Genomic DNA, 20,685 nt, shown 5'->3' with positions numbered 1-20,685 from the left:
AGTCAAATTTTTTGCTATATAAACGTAACATTAACAATTACTTAATAGCCAGATAAGTATACTTCATTGAGTTTCCAATTCAGGATAAATGTGTAAGTGTCAAGGACTGGGAGTCAGAAATCCATAATTCTTAGATGGGAAGTTAGAATATCTGAATTCCGATCTCAGTTTTACAAAGAGAAGCTTTGGGGGAATCTTTTTTTTTTTTTAAGCTTCTCAGGGGTCTGAGTTTGCTCCTCCTAAGACGATCTTGGTGCAGATGTAGAGGCACTTTCCGTTTGTTTGGGATGTCATGCAAATGCGGTCTAGCCCCATCATTCAGGCAGAGTAGACTCTCTGTACATGTGTTCTGCACTGATACTGAATCCTTTTTGGAAACAACTCACCTGACTCAGCATTTTTTTTTTTTTAAACATAAATTCTACCCACAATGTGGGGCTCGAACTCACCACCCTGAGATCAACAGTCCCATGCTTCACTGAGCCAGCCAGGCATCCCATCGGCAATCATCTTTAACGGACAGAAATATGGGATGCTGTCGAATGGCTCCAGGCACCCATGTAATATTGGTATGGGGCCAACTACTGCCAGAGACCATACCTACCTCACAAAGTGGTTAGGAGGACTGAGTTCCTGGAAGCAATGTTCTTATACAGCTGAGCATGTAGTGAGGGTTCCAATTTTAGCAGTGAGAATTGCTAGTATCACCATGACAATGTGCCAGGTTCTGGGCTAGAATGCCAATTAAAACAGCCACGGTCTCTGCCCCTATTGAATTTATCATGTAGGGTCTGATTGCAAATTCCAGTATGTACCAGGCCAGTCAGGGCCCACAAACGTAAGAGGTGGGCAGCTTCCCTGTCGCCTGGACCCCACACACCTGGTTGATGCCATCTGGAAATGAGGGCTATTGTCAAATCTTGCATCTTAGGGGAAGTTGGGAATCTGGGTTATCACGTGAAATGTCCCAACTTACAAGCACCGACAATGAATGCCAATGGCAAACAAATGAGTGCTTTAGGGGCTAAAAGCAAGGGCATACTGGATGCTGGCTGGAAGGGTCCATGTACAACTTCCAGACATGCGGTTGCAATAGCCCCAACTCCCCACTATTCTGGGGACAGCACAAACCAGACGAGGGCAAAGATAGTTAATCTTTAATTCCTGGCTCCTCCGCGAAATGCACAGAATTTCTGTAAACTGGGAGTTTGCAGGGCGCAACTGAACATTAGGGACTCTAGTGACCCCAGAGGCAGAGGCTGGAACAGGAGCGGGGAGGGGGCTGGGGAAGCCAGACGCCCAGGAGTCAGCCAGTTACCTTTTGCCAGAGAACACAAGGACACTGCAGAGCACAGATGGGTGAAGAGTTTAACACAATTTATTTTATGCTTAAATAATCGACTAGGTCATCCAGTGTATGGTTTTTCATACATATGTCATTAGAGCTATGTGTCAATGAATGCTGATTTTATATGAATATAATCAACAAATTAAAGGATTTCACCAAAACCCAAATAAAAATGCCCTTGAAAACACAGCAGCCTTATTAACCTAATATGACACTGCTAGAATGGTTACAAATGATTGCCTTATTCAAAGGTGTCTACGTCTTATAGCCAGTACACGATACAGTAGTAATTGTACAGCGTGCTGCCATTCTACTAGCTACGAATTCCGGTTCAGTCCATTTTAAATTTTACCCCCAACTGGGGCCTCTTATGAGCACCATCCACCTCTAAAGCGGCAAGCATTACCCCCTTTTAAGCACTAACAGCACCCCCCTCCCCCTAAAGCAACTACCATATAGGGTTTTTTTTTTTTTTCATTTTTCGGTCATTTCATTGAAAAATTGGCAATAGCAACAAATATTAGATGAAGGGCTTTGTGTTTACAGATAAAATCTTCTGTGTTGCAGTATACTGTAGTGTTTGCAAAATTGGAAAAGATTTAATCAAAATAAGGTGATACACATGCATCAAAATATTAGTATTCTGAAGAAAAAATTTTTTCACAGAACTACAGAATTCCTCATTTGGGGAATTATTTAAATTTGCAGCAGATTTTAAAGATTTGTTGTTTTTCTTTTTTTAAAATCAAGCTAGCAGTTTTGCATATACAAACATTATAATTGCTAATATACAAGAATCAGTGAATATTCCCCCCACCCAAAACCCCTCCCCCATCTTCTAGGGTGGTCACTTGAGACCCCTAGTACGTTAAATGCATTTGCAATATTCTGTTTGTGTTCTAAGAGGCAGTGCCTTATCAACATTTATTCTATTTTTCTGTTAGAATTTATACAGTGTTATTATTTACAGCAAAACTATAGATGTTTTAAAAAAGAAACAAATAGTGTTTATACCCTGACAGTTGGGTCCAAGAAAAATAAGGCGAGCTGTTGTGGAGTTAGTAAATTTAGTGTTTTTCTGTGATTTCATCGTCCCGTCTTCTGTCCCTTCTGGCGGCAGGAATTTCTTCCTTTTGTAAATGACACCAAATTACTTAAGATAAACTGTTAACAGCATGGCTTCTTGTATATACACTGCATTGCTAATTGCACACGCGCCAATCCTGGGAATGAAAGTGAATTTCCATGCTCTGTAAATTGGCTCATGCTAAATTAAAATGTGGGTAGTTTTCTTTTTTTTTTTTCTTTTTGCATAAAAAAAAAATCATGCCATTAATGTGTGGAAGCGGCAAACACACACACCCTTCTCCGTGAATTTTTACTTCCTGCTGACATATCTTCCATGAATTTCTCAATACTGGCAGTAAAAACACATGATCCTGTGGAAAGAGAGACAATAGGTAGTGAGTTTAGCTTGCTCACTTGTCTTCCGTTTTTGTTTTGTTTTGTTTTGTTTTAAGAATTTGCCTAAGCCTTCCTGCCATTCAACAGAAAAGCCTGAGAGAATGGGGCGGGGCGTCCACTTTCTAATGTGGGGGGTTTCACAAGATTCTGTTAACCAAGGCGATCTGCTGGGACAAAGCCCTGAGGCGTACCTGAGAGCCCTTTGAAGGCAGTGACTTTTTCTAGGTAACCCCATGCCCTCCACAGCACACTCCTCACTGGATTTGTGGTTTTCGAGGTTGAGTCGGCAAAGACCCTCTTTAGGGGTGCAATCTCTGATCAGGTCACTCAGGTACTTGGGAAAGCCACTTCCAGCCCGTTGGACCTTGTCTTAGCGATAAAATGAGAAGGCTGACGGAGGTGCTGTCTGGGATTTCCATCAACATCAAAATATCAGGGGTCTGGGGTTCTCATGGGCATAAAGGACTAGGGACACGGACTCCAGATAGATGATTTCAGTAACATCCGTATGTTTTATAATAAGTGTTCACTCCCCAAAGTTCAACTCATCTTTCAAAAAGGGAGAACAGCATCATTCCTTCATTACTCTGAAACTGGCTTTTCCTTGCACAAATTAAAATTAAAGACCATTTTGTGCTGCTGCAAAGAATACTCTCCCTCCTCCTGCCCCACGTCAGTCACGACAAGATCGACTCATTGTATTTGAGCTTCTTTGTGGGGGCTGACAACATCTTGTCTTACCGGGTAATCACGACACAAAGTATCAGTGTTTTATCACCAGTCAATACGGTCAAAATAAACCAACAATTTTTGCTATGCACTCTTTCTTCATAAAACAAAGGTTTCCTAAGTATAATCCATCCTCCTCTTTCGTGTGAAAAGGTAACATGCTTGAATGCTGGCCTGAGAACAAATTCTAGCCCCAAGAAACAACCTGAGTAAGACAAGAACAATTTTAGGAACAGCCATGCTCACTCATTAGTAAGGAACAGACTATTTCTACAGGTGTAGGGACGCCTTCAGAAACTTGCTTCTGTTGGGGCCTTTGTGTCCTCGGTGACCTTGAGGTTATTTACTTACCCCAGACAAGTTTCTTTTCCTTTAAGATGGATCACCCAGGATACCTTGGCTTAGGTCAACATGTCAGTACAGCACTTCCTCTGTCTGTTCTACTAGGTTCTTGCTTCCTTTTTTTGTATGAAAACTGCTACTAACCTCCATGCCCCAGGTCACTAATGCTTGGAGCCAAGAACATCAGAGTGTCAATCAATTCCTTCTGGGGTGATTTCTATATTGGCCCCCTCCTCCCATGACTCTGCAGAGGTGGTAGAGAAGGAAAGTGACTCATTTAGCCAAACCGTGTCCCAGAAAGTGGGCAAATCCTAGTAAGATCAGGATTTTCACCCCTGTTACTACCACTTACTCCTTAACTTCTGGGCACCAGGGTTCTGGCCCTATGATAAGGTGACCCCGGTGTTCTTCCTCTGTCTTCCTAGGGAGGATCCTCAGCAATCTTCTCTGGTTGAAGCCCTCCCCGCGCTGCCCACACTCTGTGCAGCTTAACTGATATATAATTTATATGCTATACAATTTATCTACTGTAAATAGAGTCTGATAATTTTTAGGAAATGTATGTAATGCAACCATTACAACCCAGTTGAAATTGTTTTGCATCCTGTCTTCCAAAAGCCAATCCAGTTTCCCAGGCTAATCTTGCAATAAGAAGCACGGTCTTCCTCTTATCACCTTAAGGCAAGCAAATTTTATGTTTTATAGAAATATTGGATATGTTCCTATACTTTTTAAAAATGCTATTCATTATACCCATTTATATTCCGCTAGGATTTAGGTGATAGTTCAAAAAAAAAAAGATTGGGAGTGAGTTCCCCTGGTAAATCACTCTTGCTCTTGGTCATGCAAACAGAGTATGGAAGGTCATTCTTTGGACAAAAGAATTTATACCAAGTACAGCATTCTACAAAAAGGATGAGCACCTTTTTGTGACGAGAGCGCCATCTGATGGAAAAGTGAGGGGGCAGGAGCCACTGAAATAGAATTTGAGTCCTTTTCCCTTTGTGGGTTTAGGTAATACATCTGAGACAGAAGCCTCTGCATTTAGGAATCTGTCTTTGGGTTCTGCATGTTTTTCAAACCCAAAGATAGTAGAAACTAACTCAGAAAATGACTTTAGTCATTTCACTATGATTTCTTTTTTAATTTTAAGAAACATTTTTCATGTATAGAAAAACAGCTATGCAGTGGATTTTCATGGCAGTTTACATTTCACAGATGAATGTTGTGCTTCCCATACCCATTTTCAAGTCAGGCATATGCTTGAGCTTACAACCACCATTTCTTTCTTTCTTTCTTTCTTTTTTTTTTTAATTTTATTTACTTATTTGACAGAGAGAGAAAGATCACAAGTAGGCAGAGAGGCAGGCAGAGGGAGAGGGGGAAGCAGGCTCCCCACTGAGCAGGGAGCCCGATAAGGGACTCCATCCCAGGACCCTGGATCATGACCTGAGCCGAAGGCAGAGGCTTAACCCACTGAACCACTCAAGGCACCCAGAATCACCATTTCCTTGTGGTTTCTTTGGCCCCTAGTCCCCATCTGAAAAACACAAATCACCCATCTTAGCTTGATACAGGAAGCTCTTGGCAGTTCAGCCCAATCAGTCTCAGTGCCTAAAAATCTTCAGTGAAAAGCTTTGTTCCACAATTTCCAGTGGTTCTCAAATTGGGTGAATATTAGAATGACCTGGGGAGGCTTTAAAAAACAAACAAACAAACAAACAAAAAAACCCCAGTAGCCAGGGCACATCCCATGCCAATTTATTTGGAATTTCTTGGGGTGGAGCCCAACATCAAAAAACATTGAAAAAACTCTCTAGATGATCTGAATGTTCAAAAAAGTTTAAGACCCAGTGATCTATTCTAGAACACTGCTTCTCAAAGCTTAATGTCCTCATATATCACCGAAGGGATCTTCAAATGTGGATTCTGATTCAGGAGGTCAGAGTCAACCCAGAGATGCTGCATTTCTAACATGACTTCCAGGGGGTGTTGATACACCACAGACCACACTAGGAGGAGCTGGACTGCACGCCAGGCATCAACGCACTGGTTTCCAACTTCCTTTTCTTCGCTCCTGATTTTGTATCCACCTGTACTTGTACTTCTCTTCCCTAATCTCTACCTGTATCTAACTCCTCTCTATCCTTCAAGTTTGTGTCAAACGCCATCTCCATGCAAGTGCAGACTGTGCTCTCTCTAAGGAGATCGCTTTGTCAGGGTAACTTACTCAAGAAAGCCTTTTCTGATGCACCTTCCTTATAGCCTTCTGAGAACACAGATTTGTTACTCTATTCCTTTGTCTTCCAACCCATCTCTCTTCCCTTCCCTTCTCTTTGTCTCCTATTACAGAAGTCATGCGGCTACAAACATTTCTTTCCCAAGCACTAATTCTGGTTACTTTATGTAATCTTAATAAACTACAAGTGCAGTTTAAAAATAATTCCCAGTTTTCTGTAGATTTGTTCAACTACTACCAAAAAGTGGGGCTTTTTTGAGTTTTTTTTTTTTTTTTTTTTTCCTAGTGACTTGTGATTTTTAAAATAGGGCCAGTTAAAAAAAAAATGCAGGGAAAATATTGATCTATATTCTGGTCGTAAAAAACATAGAGCACTAATAAAGTTGTACAGCTATTCTTATTAAATGTTATAGGCTAGGCACTGTTGTAGAGTGGCTTAGCTCATTTAATATTAATAACAATAAGGTACTATTATATCCTCCATTTTACTGATAAGGAAATAGAGCTCAGCGCTATAAAATAAACACAAGTTTGCACACGTAGTACACATTAGAGCCAGAAACAGAAGACAAGCCACCTGACTTCAGAACCCTTGTTCTTCTATATAAAACATATTTACGCCGAATAAATTCAGGGAAAATCTTTAGGAGCGAAGAAATTCAGGCTGCATCTCAGACATCTGGGAAGCAGAATCAGGAGAATCTGCTGGGTTAAAATCCAGACCCGTCATTAACTATGACCACCGGGGTTTTGTCTCTCTCTCTGCATTTGTTAGTAAAGAGGAATGAGAATGCTGGTCTTACTAATTTCCCCTGGAATTTCTCTGCATGGGATGTTAGCTTATACTTCAGAATACTTTTTTTTTTTTTTTAAAGATTTTATCTACTTATTTGACAGAGAGAGAGGGAGAAGCAGGCTCCCCACTGAGCAGAGAGCCCGATGCGGGGCTCGATCCCAGGACCCTGAGATCACGACCCGAGCCGAAGGCAGAGGCTTAACCCACTAAGCCACCCAGGCACCCCCAGAATACTTTCAGGTATCCCTGGTTTCTCAGAGAATGTCAGCGATGCTGCTGTTCCGACTTCTCCCAGCGTTCCCTCCGGGTACCCCTCACGTCGTCGTCTACCTGCCGCTGATCCAGTCTGTCTTAATTCTACTAACAGCTGAACCTACCCAGTGCTTACTATGGGCTTGCCTGTCGCTATTTGAAGTGATTTACTTGTATTAACTCAGTTAATGCTCCCAACAACTCCTTGAGGTATGTTATTCTTATCCCAGTAGAGGTGAGGAGATTAAGGCACAGAACCTGGCTAAGTTCACGTAGCTCGAAAGCTCCCTGGCAATTCCCTCCACTCAGGCCAATTCACTTCTCACCCAAATTCCAAACATGACTGCACTATGATCTCTAGCCCAGAGTTCTCTCCCCAATCATTGACGAGTGTCAAGGGTCCTGCGTGCTGACCATCTATGAAGCTACTTCACCACCCAGGCTACATCAAGCCCTAATTTTGTTTTTGTGGTCTTAGGTTTTATGGTTCTGTTAAATGATTACCTACATACAAGCAACCCTATTGTCTTCAACTCTCACCCTTCCCTCCCAACACAGAACTCATCTAGTTCCTCAAATCTGTTCTTTTTCATTCTCTCTGACCCAGTTCAGGCCCTCACCGGTGTCTCAGAACCGAGGCCCTTGTGTTCAGACTCCCTTCTCCCTCTATTACTGCTAGGGTTACCTACATCTTATCTGATCATACTATTCTCCTACACAAAGCCTCGAGAGGTGTCCCACTGTATCCAGGATAAGGGCCAAACTCCTGAGTGACGCTCGCATGACCCTCCACACCGCCCTGTACCAAATGCTATTCTTTCTACAAAAACTAGTTCAAATACGCCCTTCCAAGAAACTTTAAAAGATCTCCTCTCTTGGAGGTAATTGTATCTTCCAGCGGATGCCCTGAGCATGTTGTTTCTATCTTTTACTACATTTATGTATTTCGATTGGTGTGACTTATGGTCCTGGGTGCCCCTTTGGACTAGACTGTAAAGGTACAACAGGCGGGAGTTCTCTCAGATAATAACATCAAACTGAAGAAAATGTCTTACAACCTTGTACCCTCCCGACCACTTACACGGTGTGTCACAAGTCTTTCCACCTAGTAGCTAAGAAGTAAAGGGGCTCTAAATGCACGTGGTCACCTGTTATAAAAGCTTGCTAGCTCATCTACATTATAGGAACATTTCTCTCATCCATTGCCAGGGAACTGCATAGACTGAGGGATCCTGAGGTAAAACCAAGCAAGTATGCTGGAGGGCTGAGGCTGAACCTGTAGGTGATCTTAGATGAGAGGATATAGAAGAGTCTGGAGATTTCTACAGCAGAAGTCAGGACAACCTTTTAAGTTCTATTCCTCTTCAAAATCTTCTTCCTTGGGACTCAGTGCTGAGCTCCTTCTTTGCTCCCCTTGGCCCCCTCCCTGCAGGATCACATCTATTCTCTGGTATTCAGCACTTGTCTCTTCAGGGAGTACTCTCAGGAGTTTTACAGATCGGCCCCAACCTTTCTTCAGAGCTCCAGATTTGTGTACCTAACACAGTACTTGGATGGCTCCCAGGCAGCCTCAAACCCAAGTCCCAGCCCGAATGTTTGATGTTCTTTTTAAAACCCATCCTGCTTCTGTTCCTTTCTCTCCTACCCAGCTGTGCAAGCCGAAACCTGGGGGTCATTCTTGACTCACTCTTCTTCTCATCCTCCCCTCCAGCTAATCCAGCTGTTCATTTTCCTAAAGCTACTGCCCAGGTCCTAGCCCTGGGCTTATGGCCTAGAGGGCCTGACCAGTCACCTTCGGTTTATTCTTGTTTCCCTCCAACCAACCCATTCTCGACATTGCCTACGTGCTTAGAAAAACGGTCGGCTCAGGCTCTGGATTATAACCCTTCAGGGGCTTCACATTCTTTTAGAATGACATCAAAAGCCTGTCCTCTGGCCTGTGATGATGTATCCCTCACTTACGTCCTCATCCTCTCGTGCCTGTCCCAGCCACCACCAGCTCACCGGGCGCTGGGGTGCGTATCTTCTTATGTTTCCTCAACTGTGCTAGGCCCTTCCCCCCTCAAGGGCCCTGCACACGTTTTATCCTTCGCTTGGATCCTGGTTTCCCCTTCTCTTCATGGTTGGTCCCACCTAGGAAGTCTCCGTTTAAATGACTTTTTTTTTAAAGATTTTATTTTTAAGTAATCTCTACACCCAATGTGGGGCTCGAACTTACAACCCTGAAATCGAGTCACGTGCTCCATGGAGAGAGCCTGCCAGGGGCTCTAAATGTCATGATTTCTGAGCGACCTTCCCCAGCCACCAAAGGTCTAACTCTGTTTCTGCATTATTCTTTTACTGGATCTTGGATTTTGTATGTTCAGCCCTCCAACACCTGTCCCGTCTCGTTCCCCCTTGCAGGCTGAGACATTAGGAAGGACAGGGACCGTGGAAGTTTTCTTCAACATCGTACATCTCCCTTTCCACTTGCAGACAGGTGGAAGCTCCCATATTTTTTGAAGGAATAAAAAAAATGAGTCACTTCTGGCTCGGAAGTGTTAAGCAGGGACCCTGTTGTCACACTCAGCTTCCAGATGGCTGTGAGACCCTGAGCATTTCCCCCAAAAGAGGTTCTGGATGCAGCTGTTCCACAGTCCTTGACGGTCTATACCTGGGGACCTTCCCTCGTTACAACCTTACTAATCAGCCTTCTAATGGTGTTTATGAAATAAACATTTGGAGATGATGGCTACCTTAAAAATGAAGTTCTGCTTTATTTTTAAAAAGAACAAAAATCTGAGTATTTTCATTGTGTGAGATATGAAGACATTTATTACCGTTTGCCTATGGACATCGATTTGATTCAGATTTGCTTTTAGGTCTTTAATCGTCATCAAATACGATTTAACTATGAATATGAGTAATAGTTAAGAACTTAGATTCTGGGCAAGTTCAAATTTCGTTCTTTTGTTCATCAACTCTGTAGGACTTCGAGTAAATCATTTAACTTTTCTATATCTCAGTCTCCTCGTTCATAAAAAAGAGATAGTAGTACTTACCTTATAGCATTGTTTGGGGGATTATATGTGGTAGTGTATGTAATGATCGTACCTAGTACCTGGCATAAGTAATCACTTGCTAGAACATGACTATTATTCATAAATAATTTTAGAGATGCAGCAGGTGCCACAGAAAGGGCAGTAGGTAGAGCATCAGTCACCTTGAGTTTAAGTCCTAGTTCTAACAATCAAGCTGTGTGACAGTAGAAATGTCCTTGACCTCTCTGAGTGCTCAAATATCTGTCTATAGAAAGTAGCAAAAAAATTGGCCTGACCTCTCTAGAGGCATGTTTGAAGGATTAAATAAGACAAAAATGTAGAAGTACTTTGTAAAACTATAAATCACCACATACTATGTATAAATCTGTATAGCTGTTGTAAGCCATTTGCTTTTCCCTTACATTAAAAACAGGATGGCTGTGACTTGGTATTAAAAAAAAAGTGGGTGCAGGGTTCTGATAGCTCGAAATAAAACTGGTTCTAAAATGGAAAATAGAAATTTTGATGTCACCATCTGAGACTCAGTGAAACTGGGCAGCATTCCATTTGCTTAGCTGTTTTGTTATTTAAAAAAAAAAAAAAGGCAGGCAGCAGAGCTATTAAAACTCTCAATATATTTGCAAATTGATTTTTCCAGAGCACACATTCAGTCTCCTGGAATTCCAGGTGGTTTTCTTGCACTCATTTCCTCAGTTCACTTCGGGAAGGTAAAGAATCACCCTGGACAGTAACGTGAGGCTTACAGTCAAATCACTGTGCTTTCTCTCTGACGCGTGAAGTTTGCCGTAGGCTGGAGTTATTTTCACGTTCCAGTGACTTCTACCTGAATTTCTCTCTCTTTTGAGTGGGGGCCAAGTGAGCCAAAGCCCTGACAGCTTCTTTACAGGGTAGGTTATTTGTCATTTGAAGGGCTCTTGTACATTTAGTGAGCATGTCCTGTCTGTATTCATTTACTCAGAAGGACCTAGAAGAACAGCACGGATGTATTTTTTTGGCATCATTTACTCCTAGATATGGGCACACGTGGCTCTGGAAAAACGGCTCAGCGGGTGGGGGCTACCTTCCTGGTTCTTTCCCAGCCAGCATCTGAGGCGGACCGATGCAGCTGGTGACCTCTGAGGTGCATCGTGGAGTTGACTGAACGGTCTTCTAGATTCATTCCGCGTGTCACTCACAACGGCTTGCGGAGACTAACTCAAGACCGCAGACTCACGCTCCATGTTTTAGGCAGCTCCTGTGTATGCGTGTGTGTCTTGCCCCCGGTTGGGCTGTAAGGCAGGAAGAGGTGGGTTCATTCCAGATACTGTAGCACGGATGCAGGGGGCCATTTCCTCCTCTCTCACCCTGCATGAAAAGCAAGCCATGTCGATGGCTCCTGACTCGGCCTGCCTCTTACCATCCTCACAGCCCACGCCAGTGTCCACAAGAGCTTCGTATTCGGTTTTCTGCCCGTGCGCTCTTGCCGCCTCCAGTTCATTCTCTGCTTGCTGCTAGAGCCAGTGATGCTGAACGTACGTTCAGTCCCACCCTGCCCACCCCCAACCCGAGACTTTGCACAACTTTCCTTCTGCCTCTAGTGACAGACCAGAATCCCTACAGAGAGGCCCGGGAGGCTTGAAAACTCCTGCCTTTCCTACCTCTGCAGACCCAAGGGCCAAACTCTCTGCCAGTGGCACTGACGGGTTGTCACGGCTCTTCCCTTTCGGTCCTCCCCTCCCCACCTAGCCTTCGCAGAGTGCTGCTGTCTGCCTAGAAGGTGGCCCCAGACACCGTCTAACTCCCCTCCTGCACCCAGTCACGTCCTGAGCAGTCTTTTACACTGAGCTCAAACATCACCTTCTCAAGGGTACTCTCTCTGTCACCTCAGACCCTGTCAGGTCTCCCATCAACATGGTTGAGAGTGTTGGCTCTGGTGGAAGGTTGGTATCCTATTTCTGCCACTTTTCATCTAAGTGACATTGGGCAATTTGGGCCCTGTTTCCTCCCCTCTGACATGGGGGTGATAAAGCCATCTCTCCAAAAGGACTGGCTGTGAGAATTAAATGAAGAGCAGGATGGAATACTTGGAGGCATAATATGTAGTAAATATTATTATTTCCAGAATGTTCCACAGTTCTTGGTAGTTGTGTCAGTGCCAGTAAATATGGATGTGACCAGTTAGGACTGGTTAATATTAAATCTCCACAACGTAAGCTCAGTGAGGGTAAGTACCACATGAATGTTGTTTACTAAGAGTTTCTTAGTACCTATGCAGAAAGCCTCATGAAAGTAAAATAAATCTTGGAATGAATAAACACATGGTAAGGTTTTTTGAGAGGAAGGGGTTAGGAATTTATCTGGGCCTGCAATATTAGGCACATACCCTCACCCTAATCTTAAATCTGAGAAAGAAAAAAAAAAGATGTGGTATCTATATACACAATGGACTATTACTCATTCATAAAAAAGAATGAAGTCTTGTCATTTGCAACAACATGGAGCTAGAGAGTATTATACTAAGCAAAATAAGCCAGAGAAACACAAATACCATATGACTTTACTCATATGTGGAATCTAAGAAATAAAACAAATGAGCAAGTAAAAAAAACAAAAAAACAAAAAAAGAGAGAGGCAAACTGGAATCTATTTGTTCTTTTCATTTGGACCAATAGGGCTGAGACAACTGTCGTATGCAGCCCTCAAGAAATCATGCTACTTCACCTCACAGACTTAGGGAGAAATTTTCAAATTTCTTTCCAAAGCTCCATCTGCTTTTTCACCCCAAGATACCTTTACTAATTGTAACCATGTAGGAAATAATAGGACAATGTAAAACTTAGAAAACAATGTTAAGGAAAATACCCTCGTCTATGAAGAAAAGTTCAGACAAATTCACACAAAGCATACCAAACATTTAACTTAAAAAAAAAAAAGTAGTCCATTAACCTCCTATTTAATTTGCTTTGGTTTATGTAAGATACACCAAGTAGTATATAGGGATCCCAGTCATTTCATTTAAACTTGGCAACTGCTCTATTTCGCCAAAATTAAATTGTCAGATGCCATTGTGCTAAAATAGTGAAAGGCTCGATCTACACACATCTGAGAGCACATCTGTCAGAATTATTTGTTGCCAGAAGTTTTCCTGTTAGTTTGTAGAATGCTACCACATTGCACTCTTCGAGGAGACTCAAATGTCACTATTTACATTTGCTTCTGCAAACACCATTTACATGTAAATTCCTGACTAATTTGTGAGGAGGAAGTTTATGGACTGTGAACCGAGTTTTAGTGTGTGTATGGATGTGTACATAAATACAAAAACTCCAACAGCTTCACACTGGGTATTCAAAGCTGGAACTCAGTGAAAAAAAGAGGGAGAGGGGTGGGGAGATCTGAATCACTTATCCAGTGAAATGAGAGGTTTCACAGGAAGTTAACGCCAACTGTTGCCGATATGAGCACACCTATCGCCTTGACTAACCGTTTACTGTTATGAATGGCTCTTCTTTTCCACATGCCGGATTTCCTTCTTTGTTGTCTTCACCTTATAACCTTCTCCCTGCTGTAAAAAGGAATATACGCATTAAGATTTCATAGTAAAAGAGTTCTAGTTATAGAGCGGTTCCCATTCTGGTCCCTTGAGGCTGGATTAAGGTAAGTGAAACACAGTTGAAAGCACTTTGTCACCTCATATCCCCAAATACACACAATCCATTTGGCTTAACCACACGGCCTAGCATCATGGAGGCAAGCTAGAGAGCGCCGTCAGAATGAATACAGTAACAGAACTATGCTTCACAAGAACTCAATAGGTTAGTAATAAATAAAAGGTTAGTGATAATAAAAATAACAAAGAGTAATAAACAAAATTTTAAAAAAGGTTAGTGATAAAAAAAAATGAGTAGCCTGTTCACTTCTTGTAGTATTCATCACCAAAGCCCTCAAGGCACCCAAACTGCAATTCTAAAAAAAATTAGTAAATTATAATTTATTTCTTCTCAAGCCAACAGAATTTTAAGAATTTTAATTTTTAATCTGTTGTGTCGAGACTAAAATTCCTCAGGAAAGCACTAACTGTGAACTAAACACCATGGAAATGTTGTTGATCTGATTCTTTTTTTTTTTTTTAATCTGTGGAATCACCAACCCTCTCCTCTTACTCCAGATCAAGGGGGCATCCATTGTCCATAAAACAAGACCTCTCTTCACCGAGCACCAGGGACACTTTTCTCTGAGAGCAAAGTTGTACAGATCCTCCACGTTCACCTGCTTTGTTACTGAAATGCAGTAGCCTCTCCACTTTTCTGGGTTAATCTTGAGAAATTTTCAGTTCCCTTTTTCTTAAGTAAACACAGGCTATTGGAGTTTCTGTTTTCTGAATGAAAGGGTTGTAAAGATCGGACAAAAGGAAAGAAAGGACAAGTAGCCAGAGATGTTTTGTCTGCGAGATGGAGACACACTTGCCGAGCTACACTGCCCAGCGGCGAGTTTAGTTCTTTCACCGGCCGCCGGAAATGGGCTGTTATAAAGCCAAAGAGGAGAACCTTCCTCAGGTTAAGATGAGGGAATACCGATTTCCCTGTAGAACACACTGGAAAGGAAAAATGTATAGATTTGATGTAAGGATCTTTGAGCTTTTGGCCATTCTAACATTTAAATCCTGTACATTTGCTGGAAGGGAGCGCCCTCCATCCTCACCGCCGGCAGGGGGCAGGTAAGGCGGAGGCAGAGGCACTGGGGCACTGCTGGGGGGCTGGTGCTGAGAGAGGGTTTGTGTTTTATTTCTCTTACATGCTCGAACCAGCACATTCTACCCTCCAAAAATGAAGTTATCTCTGTGAAACCTCTAAAGACAGTAAAAAATATATAATGTTAAGGAATGTTAAGAAGATAAGTCCTTTCCCTTCATCCTGATCAAATGCACAGGGTGTCAAAAGCAGCAAATGCTTCAAGCTGCCACACTGCAGACGCCAGCCTGTTAGCAGCATGTTCTAGAAAGTTCACACAGCGTTTATCCTCTACTTTTTCTTTGGCAGCCCCTCTCCATTACCATGTCATCATGCTTTCTCGCTTGTGGGAGAGCAATTCGTCTTATCACTTTCCGAGTGATCTGTGGGAAGCAATAGTGAGAAGTAGAGATTTTCCTGTTTTCTATTTTAAGAGGGGGCGCTACAGCAAACAAACAGTAGAAAATCTAAATTCCAAGAGAAGCATAAAATCCCAAGGATGATTACTTTTCTGGTGATGAGGTTGCCTTCTTCATCAGTAAATTGTTCTTCTGTGACAGATTCACCAGGAATGCTCTTTGCTTCCTCTCCCTAAAGGATGTGGCATAGAGATTAGCAGCGTACTAGATGGACAGACCTCCACACCACTCCATACACCACACACATGCTCTGTGGGTTTTTAGAAAAAGAAAGTATAAATCCTACTTGCTACTCTGGGGCAAGGGGAAAAGGTGGATTCCTCTGATGGTTACTTGGTAGCCAACAACATTCAAAGCACTGAACCTTACGTATGTACAAGAAAGATGGTTAGCAGCCAACTCCAAGAAGGAAGAATGATAAAACACAGTTACACATGGATATACAAACCAAAAGGGTTCATTTGTTGAAAAAAAAATTAGCCAATGATTAGAGCTCTGATTAGATCATCTCATTTTGAGCACAGTGTCTCTTGATTAGTCCTACCAAATCTCTCAAATAATTTTTGGGTTGCATTGTGCTTAATCTAAATTAAGATGGTACTTTAGTTGGGGTGTTATTTATTGCCCTTGTCAGTTTTTTGTTTTTTTTTTTCATTTAAAAACTCATTTACTGGGGCACCTGGGTGGCTCAGTGGGTTAAGCCTCTGCCTTCGGCTCAGGTCATGATCTCGGGGTCCTGGGATCGAGCCCCACATCGGGCTCTCTGCTCTGCGGGGAGCCTGCTTCCTCCTCTCTCTCTCTGCCTGCCTCTCTGCCTACTCATGATCTCTGTCTATCAAGTGAATAAATAATAAAAATCTTTAAAAAAAATTCATTTACTAAGGGTAACATAGACTTTTTTTTTTTTTTTTTTTTTTATTTATTTGTCAGAGAGAGAGAGGGCGAGAGAGTGAGCGAGCACAGGCAGAGGCAGAGGGAGAAGCAGGCTCCCCACCAAGCAAGGAGCCCGATGTGGGACTCGATCCCAGGACGCTGGGATCATGACCCGAGCCGAAGGCAGCTTCTTAACCAACTGAGCCACCCAGGCGTCCCAACATAGACTTTTTTTATAAGCAAAGTTCAGAGTACAGAGAAAACCTTTTTATTTTTCTTTAAAACTGAGTCTTTTGTGGGTCTTCAAATAAATGGAATGATTCGGATAAAGTACGTAGTTTCTGACTACTATGTTCAAGGAAAGGGGTCTTATGTGATGATAGATCATCTAATCTCCATGGCTACAGACAAAGAAAATATCAGTACTAAAGGAATTTAAGATGTTGTTATCTTTCCACTAGTGACAGCTAACTGATTTAGAAAGAGAAACTGTCAAAAATCTTCCTCTGGTGACTTTCAAAACACGAATAAAGTCTTAACTCCCCATGGCAGGGGCCTATTTTCCAGCTTGGTAGATTTGAATGGTTCCTTCATCTTTCCCTATCGGCTCTTATGATTGTATAAGAAAAACCACTCAGCCAAAGTAGGGCCGTATTTGCAATATATTACCTTCTTTTTTTTTTCCTATATTTTTTTTTAATTAAAAATTTTTTTTTTATTTACCCTAAAGATACAAATGTAGTGATCCGAAGGGGCATGTGCGCCCGAATATATTACCTTCTTCACTGATACTCAACTTTCAGTTAGTGCCACATATAGTTTGGGAGGACAGGGACAAACAGTGCAGACCTAGTCTAGGGACTTAGTGACCTGCTAGTCAGACTTCTTGCTGAAAGGGTGGCCTGGATAATGCTACAGAATCACATTCTGCAGTTGGTCCTCTGCTGTTGTTTTAGGGAAAATGGCGGATCACAGAGACAACCGCTACATTTCTGGGAGAGCCAGGATTCTAACTCTTTCAGTGTCGTTGGTGTAGAAAAGGTAGTAGTTCTGATAATTTTGTTAGCACCAGCCAGTAGTTAGAAAGTTCTGTGACTGTTTTATGTCACAGCCAGTAGAAAGGTGCACTGTTGTACAATGACAGAGTAAAGATTAAAACATTATCTTGTTTGGCTAACAAAATTCTATTTTCATTCTTTTCTTTTTACAAAGTGACTTTATATACTTATAGATTGTAGATCATGACTGGGTAAGACATGGACTCATTTTCCTCATTGTGGTATAGAAAAGTAAGATGTGGGATGCCTGGGTAGCTGAGTTGGTAGCACAGTTAAGAGGGCGAAGGGAACTGGAAAAAATGTAGAGGTCTCATGCTTAAATGCACTAAAATCTGCAACAAGTTTTTATGGGAGTGTTACTTATATTTCATGTGGTTGTGGAAAAAAAAAATTTTATTTTATTTTAAAAGTAAACGCAGGGACACCTGGGTAGCTCAGTGGGTTAAGCCTCTGCCTTCGCCTCAAGTCATGATCTCAGGGTCCTGGGATGGAGCCCACATCGGGCTCTCTGCTCAGCAGGGAACCTGCTTCCTCCCCCCTCTCTGCCTGCCTCTCTGCCTACTTGTGATCTCTCTCTCTGTCAAATAAATAAATAAAATCTTAAAAAAAAATAAAAGTAAAGGCATAGGGGTGCCTGCTGGTTCAGTTAGTTAAGCGTCCGACTCTTGATCTCAGCTCAGGTCTTAATCTCATGGGCATGAGTTCAAGCCCCACATTGAGCTCCACACTGAGTGTGGCACCTACATTAAAATAAAACAAAACAAAAAAAGTGAAGGCATAAAGACATCAGAAAAGCCAATAAAAGGTCAGGAAATATTTCCTTCTAGTTTAAAAATGAATAAATGGGATATTTTTGAGCTAACTCTGGGAAATGTCCAGCTCTTTGCCTGTTAGCTAATTTAAGGATCCCAGGAAAATCCAGTAAAATAAAATCCTACTGGATAAGTTATGAATGGACTCTTTAGTGGGGAATGATGCCAGGTAACTGTTTGCATGATTGCTAAGAGGAATGTGAAATAAGGTATATTTATAAATATAGAAAATACATGAAGAATTTTGATTTATATTAATAGCCTTAGAAAAAAGCAAAGCCCTATTATAAATAACAAGTCATGTAAGTTGTTGAGATCTACTCTGGCATGTGGGGCATTTTCATGCTTCCTACTGAAAATTCATGCTATTTGTGTATAGCTAAAGATAAAGATACCTCTCTTAATCTTCAGTGGCCATTTTTTAAAAAGATTTTTATTTATTTATTTGACAGAGAGATAGCACAAGTAGGCACAGAGAGGGAGAAGCAGGCTCTCTCCTGAGCAGGGAGCCTGATGTGGGACTTGATCCCAGGACCCTGGGATTACGACCTGAGGAGAAGGCAGCCGCTTAACCAACGGAGCCACCCAGGCACCCTTCAGTGACCATTAAATACAGTCAATTAGTGCTTTAATAAGGCCAAAGTAAGTTGTGTGGTGATGTGAAAATTCACTAAACTGGGGGATCGGATTAGTTAGGAGCTGATTAGATGACGAGGGAAGACAGTAAGGAGTCAGGAAACATGTCCTAAAAAAATAATCCATCTTTAATTCTGTCAAATATATTAGAGACCAAGTGTTTCCAAGGGGAGGTCTTTTTGGGGCCTTTCTTTAATGACAGAAATGACAGAAAATAATCTCTAATTAGTTCCTAAAGTTCTAGAAAACAGTTTGTACTTTTAACTGAGCAAAATTTCCCCCCAGGTCTTGTTGATGACATTATTTTTGGCAAGCCCCCCCTTTTTTCTTTCCTATTTCAAAGGAAAATTACAGCACATATGGTGTCACAGTAGCATTCTGGTGGCCACCTTAATGAGGACTAGCTGTTCTTCCCTTTGGACCTCTGCTGGAAGCATTGAATTTCATAATTTTTATTCCTCTGTCCTTGAATAAAAGGAGGGAATAACAGCATGAGATGTACCAATTTGCTCTGATGTTTATAACATTAGGACTTAAACTTCCCCCCCAAATGGGATGGATATCACAGTTGTGACATATATAACTTAGCGGGTTATTAAGCAGTATGTGATGGTGTAACCCACTTTTATATTCTGAGAAACCCATTTGCTGGGAATGTGTGTGCATATGCATGCACATAACATACATGTACATTTTATACACATATCAATACATGTACATAAAAATAATCTGAAGCTCATAAACAGAGTTACCTCTGGGAAATGGAATGAGTAGATCAAACTTTATATGCTTTTGATTGCTTGATATGGGGAAAACATACATGTAAACTCTTAATTCAAAAGTTAGTAAAAAAGTTCAGAAGTAGAAATAAAAATACAGCTGAATTATATAATAATAATTCACTTATTTGAATCTTACCAAACTTCATAATAGTTTGGCTGTGAGTTCAAGTTTTTCCTTTTGTAATCACTGACTTTGCTAAGCAAATACTATATAAAAAGCTCATAGAACTAGTTAATTTAGGGGCACCTGGGTGGCTCAGTGGGTTAAAGCCTCTGCTTTCTGCTCCGGTCATGATCCCAGGGTCCTGGGATCGAGCCCTACATCGGGCTCTCTGCTCAGCGGGGAGCCTGCTTCCTCTTCTCTCTCCCTGCCTGTCTCTCTACCTACTTGAGACCTCTGTCTGTCAAATAAATAAATAAAATCTTAAAAAAAAAAAAAGAACTGGTTAATTTACTAGTTACTAATTCAAATGCTTCTAAGCATTTGAAACCATTGTGATTTCTCAAATTATAGAAATAAATGAATGTGCTTATAATATCTAAAAATCCCCCAACTGGAAGAGTTTGTTCACTTGACTCATTCCTTAGGGACTTGAAAATAGTCAATGTAAAAAAGGAGTCAATGTAAAAAAAAAAAAATGTAAATGTAAATTATATGTAATGTAAAATGTAAAATAAATGTAAAAAATAGGCAGTGTAAAAAAAAACAAAAAAAAATAAAAATGAACTTGATAAGAAGTGGATATGTAATTAAAGAAAAAAACTATGAAGTTATACTTATATTCCATCAGTTGTACAAATCGAATGGCTAAGAAGACAGATTGGCCTTGACTTGCAGTCATGAGGCCCTGAGCACATCCCCTGCTGGTGTGGACACTGCAGTCCAAGATAGTTGGGGGAGAGAAGGAACAACCCCAAAGTAGTTTTCAACTCTGAGAGCCTATGTGCTAGAGGGATGACTACGGCAAACGGTATAAACATGCTGGTCCAGCCCAAGGCTGGACAACCTCCATGAAGAAGGCCAAATTCTCAGCATTCCAGTCCCATCAGATAATTTCCAGGAGAGACAACCCATGACTGCCCTGTTCCATGCCACTGGATACATTTAAATGGCCAAGTGCCTAATTTGGCCTAGGAAAAGTTATTCCTTTATAATTTGTCCTAGAAGAGAAGGAAGGTAGCGTT

At 41.6% G+C, this 20,685-nt stretch overlaps 1 protein-coding gene across 1 annotated transcript in view; it reads right to left on the bottom strand.

Annotated features, from left to right (window-relative positions):
- Positions 1-1,357: 1,357 nt before the first annotated feature.
- The window catches only part of ANK3 (ankyrin 3), a gene marked incomplete at its 5' end in the record, with an annotated part of 330,132 nt that continues 310,804 nt past the window's right edge, over positions 1,358-20,685 (bottom strand). The window contains 2 exons of the mRNA XM_080822938.1: positions 1,358-2,787; positions 13,675-13,755. Coding sequence (XP_080679064.1) covers positions 13,684-13,755 — 72 coding nt within the window. The 3' untranslated portion in view covers positions 1,358-2,787; positions 13,675-13,683. The remainder of the gene's footprint in view (positions 2,788-13,674; positions 13,756-20,685) is intronic.

Source organism: Martes martes (genome assembly GCF_963455335.1).
Source record: "Martes martes genome assembly, chromosome: 14".
In the NCBI taxonomy this organism is placed as follows: domain Eukaryota; kingdom Metazoa; phylum Chordata; class Mammalia; order Carnivora; family Mustelidae; genus Martes; species Martes martes.
Note: the sequence above shows the minus strand (reverse complement) of the source record. Positions and strands in the feature narration are given on the sequence as shown.